This window comes from Arctopsyche grandis, chromosome 4 (assembly GCF_051622035.1).
Source record: "Arctopsyche grandis isolate Sample6627 chromosome 4, ASM5162203v2, whole genome shotgun sequence".
Classification (NCBI taxonomy): Eukaryota; Metazoa; Arthropoda; class Insecta; order Trichoptera; family Hydropsychidae; genus Arctopsyche; species Arctopsyche grandis.
In genome coordinates, this window is record NC_135358.1 from 5,630,417 (window position 1) to 5,638,665 (window position 8,249).

Consider the following 8,249-nt stretch of genomic DNA (forward strand, 5'->3'; position numbering starts at 1 on the left):
ACTAATTTGGATTATATTTTTTACTCTACGTGACTTTACGATTTCGAACTAAATCTTAAGAGGTTTAAATCAAAATTTTAACAGTAAACACGCTGACAGTGATAGTTCACGCGCATGCGCAGAAGGCTTTGCGCCTGTCGCAGATAAAGTAAATGCAAATAGTCAACAATTCGCAGATATAGTACCTGCAAATAGCCAATAATTCGCAGATATAGTACCTGCAAATAGCCAATGATTTGCAGATATAGTATCTGCAAATAGCCACAACCTATAATAATTTCAATGAAGTGTAAATATAAAATTTCTAAATGTTACAAGAATGTGACTTAATTATATTATATGTATGTATGTAATAAAATAAAAATAAAATTTTCAAATACAAGAAACAATCGATAAACAATTCAGAAATAACAGAAAGAAAACAAAATGAACGATTTATAAAATAATACTGCTAAAATATGTAGTTCATTTATATCACAATAATAAATAAAATTTTGAATAGAAACATAATGTAAATTTAAATAACCGTAAAACATAATATATAAATGAATTTTACAAAATCAAGATAATAATGAGCATTAAAAAACTACTATAGTTATGTATGTGTATAAATTGTATATATATAATTTTTTTTTTATATTTTCATTTTTCGCTCATCAAAACTTGAAGGTAGTATTGATTTAAATTTAAACTAAATGACCATGTTGAAAAAACGGTTAACGTCGGTTTTGAGATCTCGCAGTCGCCGGTCTCGGTACTCCTGATATACCACTTCTCGCTGAACGAGGTCGTCTCTCTATAGAGCCCCCACTGCCATTGCTATTGATACCGTAAGATAGATATTGTCCAGACAAATCAACACTCTCGTGCTGAAACAAGCATAACCCAGTTTAAAAAAAACAATTCAAATGAATATAAACAGTTTCAGATTGATCGAATTTACCTCTTTTTCCCTATTTTGAGCATTGAGAATGTGCTGTTTGCGCATATTGTTTCCTGTGTAAGCCACGCAACGAACTTGCCACTCACCGATGTCTTCGTTCCAATGGATATGTTGTTCCAAAAGTTTCTATTGACGAACAATCATAACATAATGTAAAACGGCAAATTTAAAATCCAATATGTATGTTATACAAATATAATCATACTTGATATTCCTTGGGAATGTACGAGTCAAGGACTAAGTCAGCTAGTTGTATTTCTCTCTTAAGCGCCCTTATGTTGTCCAATATGCCTTCCATTTCTCTCTGTTGTTCTCTCATCTGATCTGCGAGTTCGGCTTTTGCCGAGTTCAATAACTGGACGACTCTCTTCAACTTCTTAGTTTTAGCAGCATTTTCCTCTTGTAACGTTGTGTAACGGTCTTCTATATCTAAACGTTCAGCCTAAAATACATTTCAAATTTAATACAACATATAAACATCGAAAACATTGGTTGATTATCCCTTTGAGTGCTGAAGTCTTTTCTGTTGAAAGTCTGCCACGCTGAAAATTTCGCCAACATTTCCAACTAGAACTATTTATAAATCCAATAGAAAGCAGGTATAAAAATTGAAGCCAATCCAAACAAACCCTAGATAACTACCGCCGAGGATTTCGAGTTTTGTAAAAGGGTGTTAAGACTCTAATATATCTAGCAACAATATAAAATAAACAAAACAAGTCTATTAATGAATGTATTTTTCCAAAACTAGTTCCATCTTCTTCATTGTTGTTAAAATGTAATGCTCTTATGCAATCTAAAATGCTTAGCAGTTGGGGATTTCTATCAGAAAATTCTGCTATGGTTATAAATTCAGAAATTCCGGTGTAAACCAGTCTTTATAAACGTTGACAAACGAATGACACGGATTACACGACCCATGTTCAATGCAATTTTTTTTACAATGCTACCTGGAAAGGCTTAGCGGGTAGTATTCTTGTTTACTTTGTACATGCTCAAAATACAACGCCTATCGGCGTTTTTCAAGCCCATGAACTTGTTGGCAAAACGCCGATCGGCGTTGGTCAGCATTCAAAGGGTTATATGAAAATCCACATACTTCTTTTCGTTGAAGATGTGTTTGAAGTCTTTCTTCTTCTATTTTTCTCAATTGAAGCTCTTTCGATGTTTGCTCCAATAATTTTTGTTGGGCTTCAGCTTTTTCAAGAAGATTCTCTCCACCGACTAAAACCTTGCTTTCCAAACTCTTCAATTTATCTTTCAAGTCGATTTGCTGTTGTCTGCAAAATTATAATACAAAATATTAATACAAAAATTAATAAATAAAAAAAAATCATATACATTTGAAACAAGTATACTTCGTGCGTTGCAATTCTGCTCGCTTTTCCTCCAAAGCTTTCTTAGCAAGATGAGCCTTTTCGGCATCCACCTTTTCCGCACCTTCAAGCTCCTTCTTATGTTTCATTTGTCCATTACTATCAATCAAATCATCGAAATCGTCAGCTGAATCTGAACTAGCATCGTCAGAAATTGCATTGTCGGAATCAGGTGGAGCTACAAATCAAAACACATATTGATTCAAATCCAACAAAAACACTCAATTCCAACAAATATGCGGTACAAACCGTTGGCAGCATCTTCGAGCTGCTTACGAAGCTCGTCGATCTCTTGCTGGAATCGGGTCAAAAGCGCATCCTTCGGCTCTTCGTTAACGTGAGCCTTATTCTCAATGTTCTTAGCACGATTAGCATATCTCAACGTGCTTATAGTTTCTACATAATTCGACTCAGCCGGACCGATATTGGCAATCTAATCAATGCAAATTTATATTAAACTAAAAATACCATCTTATGTTAATATTAAAGCAAACGACACAAACCATAACAGTTTTTGAATTTCCACCGAGCGAATCTTGTAAAAGCCTTGTAAGTTTGGAATTCCTATAAGGGATGTGAGTACTTTTACCGTCAACCAACGCTGATATTACATTACCTAAGACGGACAGTGATTGATTTATTTTTGTAGCTTCTTTTAAGCGAACTCCAGTCGCATGTGTTTTGCTTTGCCTTTCAGAGCCCTATAATATACAAAAAAAAATTGAATCAACTGTTAAATATTAAATAAATCAAAACACCTACAGTTGAACCTCGATTATCCAGATTGTTAAAAAAAAAACAAATTTTAAGATTTTGCTGCTTTGAAGTGCATACCATATTTGTTTGTTGAAAATTTGATCACGATTTAAATATTTATTTTTAATATTACCAATATGGGAAAGAAAATGTGTTGTATTATAATTAAAAGTCAAATTAGGTATAATCAATGCTTTAAAAAGCGGTGTCTTAGGACGTTTTTTGTCAAATAAATATGGTGCTGGAACGTCAAAATAAAAACGGCCCCATTTGAAGAAGAAGAAAGTGCTGTTTCATCAAGACAATGCACCGTGTCACAAATCAATGAAAACGATGGCAAAATTGCATGAATTGGGCTTCGAATTGCTTCTGCATCCACCGTATTCTCCAGATCTGGCCCCCAGCGACTTTTTCCTGTTCTCAGACCTCAAGAGGATGCTCGCTGGACAGAAATTTTGCGCCGATGAAGAGGTAATCGCCGAAACTGAAGCCTATTTTGATGCTAAAGACAAATCGTACTATAAAAATGGTATCGAAAAATTGTATGACCGCTATAATCGTTGTATCGCCCTCGAAGGCAACTATATTGAATAATAAAATCAAATTCTAACAAAAAAAAGATTTTTTCTATGCTAGCCTACGAACTTTTCAGCCCAACTGTTATATATATTGAGTGAATGCGACAGTTACGACTTGACCAGATAATACCTATTTTAAATCAACAAAATCGAGGTTTCGTATTCTCCAGTTTTCTCCTTCGAAACTGGACCAATTTAAAAAAAATCATCATCAGTATGAGAAAGATATTTTCTATGTTTGTGTGCTCGTATTTTTTTAAGAATCAACCGTTAAAAAAGCACGCTGGACTCTTTTCGTGGGTGTAAAAAAGAGGCGATTTTATAGATGTTTGGCGGCTCCTAGCTTCCATAAAAATAACTAATCAAACAAAATAAAACCACAGAAACATGCCAATGGTGGATATCCATAGTATATTAAAAAATAATTGCTCTAGTGCCATAATTGAGGAAGGGAGAAGTGTAATACGTTTGTATGGACTAGGCGCTGGTGTCCAGCCCTCTTAATGTCAGAAGAATGAAGAAGAAGTAAGGTTATGAAAAAATCAGGATATAAAGAACTCCAAGAGTGTATGTTTATGTGATTCATCCAAAGACGAATATCTGGACAGTTAATATCTGATCCATTATTGTATGAAAAGTATTCGCGATTTGGCAGCTTCAAAAAGAACAGCTAACTTTAAGCAAAAATCCATAATTGAATTTCTTAATAAAGAATAGTTTAATATTGATCTTCATGTTATTATATATGTATATGTAGGCAAATAAAAATTATTCATACTGAATGTAAACGTCTTTCCCTGTCAATTGTGATTTTTTCGATTATCCGGACTACCTTCATCCCCAATTAGTACAGATAATAGAGGTTCTACTGTACTTATAAATGCATTTAAAATTACCGCTAAATCGACTAGATGTAATTTTCCCATTTTAACATGCTGAGCACCGTCCTCTCCCAGAGTGCTCGACTCGACCGTAATAGAAAATATAGCATGAGAACGCGAGCTCTCAGTGTTCATCGCCGTTGCACCGATAGCCCTATTTTTATTTCCCAATTGCATTACTTTATCTAATTCATCGGCATTGTGAACTACATAACCGGTGAGGTCCTTCACAAACACTCCAATATCAGGCCTTTCTTTGACTTCTAAGCTTTGCTTATTGTGAGCTTTTGAACCCAACAAATCTCTCACTTCTTCATTGTAGATTTCTAAATACGTAACTCTCACCAAAAACCTACAAAACGATTGATATTAAAAATGTAAATTAAAATGGTTTATTATATAATTTGATGATATACTTTTCATCTCCAGTAGCCTTAGCGATGTGTCCAAATATATGAGCAAAGGAATTCGGAATTATTCCTTTCAATTCGGGGGCAGACGATATACCAGCCATCGTATATGTCTTACCAGTGCCCGTTTGTCCGTAAGCTAATATTGTACCGTTGTAACCTTTCAACACTTGTTCTATAATCGGACTTGCAGTTTGAATGTAAATATCCATCTAAAACATATCGATATATGTAAAATCAGATACAAAATATACTTGAAGATATGTATATGTATGGATTAGTGTTAGTCTTACTTGAGTAGTACTGATGTCGTATACGGAATCGAACGAATATGTCTTCGGCAATTCATTCTGAATAGCGTTCGGTTTCGTCACTGTTATATTATTATTTACAGTATCGACTGATATGACGTTATGATTGCCTTCTAGTTTTTCTTTAGCATCCATGGGTCGCACTCTGACCACCACCCGAACGTTCTCCGTCTCTGAGGCATCGTTAGTCAACTCCTCCTTGAATTCACACAATACATTTTTCAATATTCCATATGGAGAATGTCAGTTTAGATTGTATGAAACGCGATACAAGGTGAAACATTGCGAAACTGTGAATATCTAATTGGGAAATTATAAATTGACAGAAGGTGTGTTTGAAGAAGATATATCATACTTACAACCATGATTGTTCACTATGTGTATACCAATTTATATTTTAGTGCAATTTTTAGACCGATGACTGTCGATCCACACCCACACCCGAGTGACAACTATGGCAACTGTCATTCAAACAGATGCTGAGAACGTAACAGCTGTTTATACGGCCACGCTCCTTCAATGTGTTGACAGATAATTTTAATCTAAATTTAGTTTTAGATATCATATTGTGGCATATGCTAAAAGGACCCGCCGTTATAATTGTTTTTGAGGATTATCTACAGGCTTAAGTGCTGTCGGCTAACAATGGAGACTCCCGAATGGACTTTCTCAGAACTGAGAGCGCGAAAGTGTGGGACTGCATACCGAGACCGTGGAACTGCGTATCTGGTACGTGACTATAACAATAGGTAAACAAATGTGTCGAGGAAGATCCAGTGAGCGACCTGATTTTTATAAGCAGGTACTTAAGCCATATGAAGGCATTCTGGACGGAGCACTGGCAGTGCGTAGATCTCCTCCATCACCCAATAAATGCTGTGAAGCGACTTTGGCCTTTTATTTGGATCCTCCACCCACCCCTACGCAACAATATAATCTTTATTGACTAATATTAATGCTACTTAATAAATTTTATCTGGAAATAATAAAAGAAGTGTTGAAATTTAAAATGAAAATTTTAAATCATTGGGGAAAACGCTGAGTCTAACTCATTCCACCAATTTGAAGTTTCTCGAGACTCATTCGCCCAACTTTTTCTATATATACAAAACACATATACGAAAATGTTTTACATATCGATACTTATTTTACGAGATTAACATTAGCTGCATATTAAAAAAATAGTAAACGGGCTACATCTCAAATGTGAATCGCTACCAGGATAACCGCCGCTACGAAAATCGTGTGCGCAACTCTCCTATCGCACAAAAAAAATTCCGTATAGAAAACTGCCCAAATATTACTCAGCATATGCTTTTTTTACATACCTCCTTTACGTTTCACATGGCTTTCGTGTCACTGGTCATTTTTACGAGATTTTTATTACTCTATTTTCCGAAATGACTATTGGATTTTTGTACAAAAGGAATATCCAGTTCTCTACATGAGGGCACTGAAAATTAAGTTGCCGTTTTCAACATCATATTTGTGTGAGCTCGGTTTCTTAACAATAACTAATATAAAAACTACAAACGAGAAATAGATTAATTTAGAGGAAGAATTGAGGGTAGCTAAATCAAATATTCGACCGAATATTTCTGAAATCTGCAAAATCCGACAAGCTCAGGTATCGCATTAATTCATTTTTACATCAAAAAAATTCTATTTTGTTAAGGGTTATTTTAGTTACAGTTTTTCTGTATATGTATATTGTTGCGTAGGGGTGGGTGGAGGATCCAAGTAAAAGGCCAAAGTCGTGCCACAGCATTTATTGGTGATTAGGGAGATACACGCACCGCCAGTGCGTCTTGATATGGTCTAAGTACCTCCTTATAAAGGACAGGTCGCTCAGAGCGTCTTCGACGTCCGGTTACTTCCCCATTGTTTAGTCACGTACTCGGATATGCAGTCCCACGCTTTGGCGTTGTCAGTTCTAAGAACCCCAAGGGAATGAGTGCCATTACCGCTGCTAAGTGCATTCGGGGGGTCTCCCATTGTTAGCCGACTTCCACTTAAGCCTGGAGATAATCCTCGAAAACAATTATAACGGCGGCTCTTTTTAGCATACGCTACAACATATCATTTTTTTAACTGTTTGTTTTCAATTTGTTTAATATGTAATAAAAATTATTGATTGGGACAAGGAATAGACATGCGTGATTAAAAAAATAAAGACACAGTTGCGCAAGAGTATCATATATTTGTACGGTACAACTCCGAATACATTTAAACATTATTCATTCTAACATTGTATTGTATGAATATGATCATCTAAAAGAAATACTGTTGCAAATTTAAATACAATATATATATATATATATAGTATAAAAATAAAAAGTGAACGCCCAATCAAAACAAATGAAATTTTATACATTAAAAATGGTCGATGGATATATAATAATTGTGTTACAGTACAACACAGCCTTTAAAAATCGAATTTTACAAATGATTGTAATATGTTTTCAGAAAACTCGCTTCCACTATTTATATATGTAGATTTTATTTTATCATAGATTGCATTGCATATTGCAATTATTTTAGAACTTGGGGAAAAATACGAGAAAGTTTAATGTATGCTCTTTATTATATATCGGTTATTTTTAATTCATAATAATACACTTTAACTAAATTTTGACTAATTTGAACACGGCAGTCAAAACGAACAATCTCGACAAATACATATGTAATATGAAATATTTTAAAGATGAAATACATTAGATATCATTAGAGTTTTTAACACACATTTACTTAAGTATATAATCTTGCATTTTTCAATAATCGTAAGATAACATTTGTAATAGGGAACAATTTGCATAATATCTGTACATTAAAAGTATATTTTATAGTTAATATTTTGCAATAACCTACTGGATATAATATAAATATTTTTGAGAACATCTAACACGTTCTTTGCTTGCATATACATATGTAATGTCCTTAATATGTACGTAATGTAACAAGCATTACCATACATGTAATTTTAATACACATGTA

At 34.2% G+C, this 8,249-nt stretch overlaps 1 protein-coding gene across 1 annotated transcript; it reads right to left on the reverse strand.

The window, feature by feature from the left end:
• Nucleotides 1-229: 229 nt before the first annotated feature.
• Klp64D (kinesin-like protein 64D) lies at nucleotides 230-5,733 on the reverse strand. Its single transcript, XM_077428774.1, has 11 exons — nucleotides 5,615-5,733; nucleotides 5,238-5,453; nucleotides 4,951-5,156; nucleotides 4,550-4,886; nucleotides 2,823-3,020; nucleotides 2,569-2,752; nucleotides 2,302-2,497; nucleotides 2,043-2,223; nucleotides 1,149-1,385; nucleotides 944-1,069; nucleotides 230-869 (listed from the first exon to the last, which is right to left on the reverse strand). The coding sequence occupies exons 1-11, from the start codon at nucleotides 5,618-5,620 to the stop codon at nucleotides 717-719; spliced, it is 2,040 nt and encodes a 679-aa protein (XP_077284900.1). The 5' UTR covers nucleotides 5,621-5,733; the 3' UTR covers nucleotides 230-716.
• Nucleotides 5,734-8,249: the final 2,516 nt, after the last annotated feature.

Coding starts and splice junctions, on each gene's coding strand:
- Klp64D (XM_077428774.1), bottom strand. Junction 4,887..4,950: donor AAGGCTACTGGAGATGAAAA/GTATATCATCAA, acceptor ATCGTTTTGTAG/GTTTTTGGTGAGAGTTACGT. Junction 870..943: donor CTCAAAATAGGGAAAAAGAG/GTAAATTCGATC, acceptor TGCTTGTTTCAG/CACGAGAGTGTTGATTTGTC.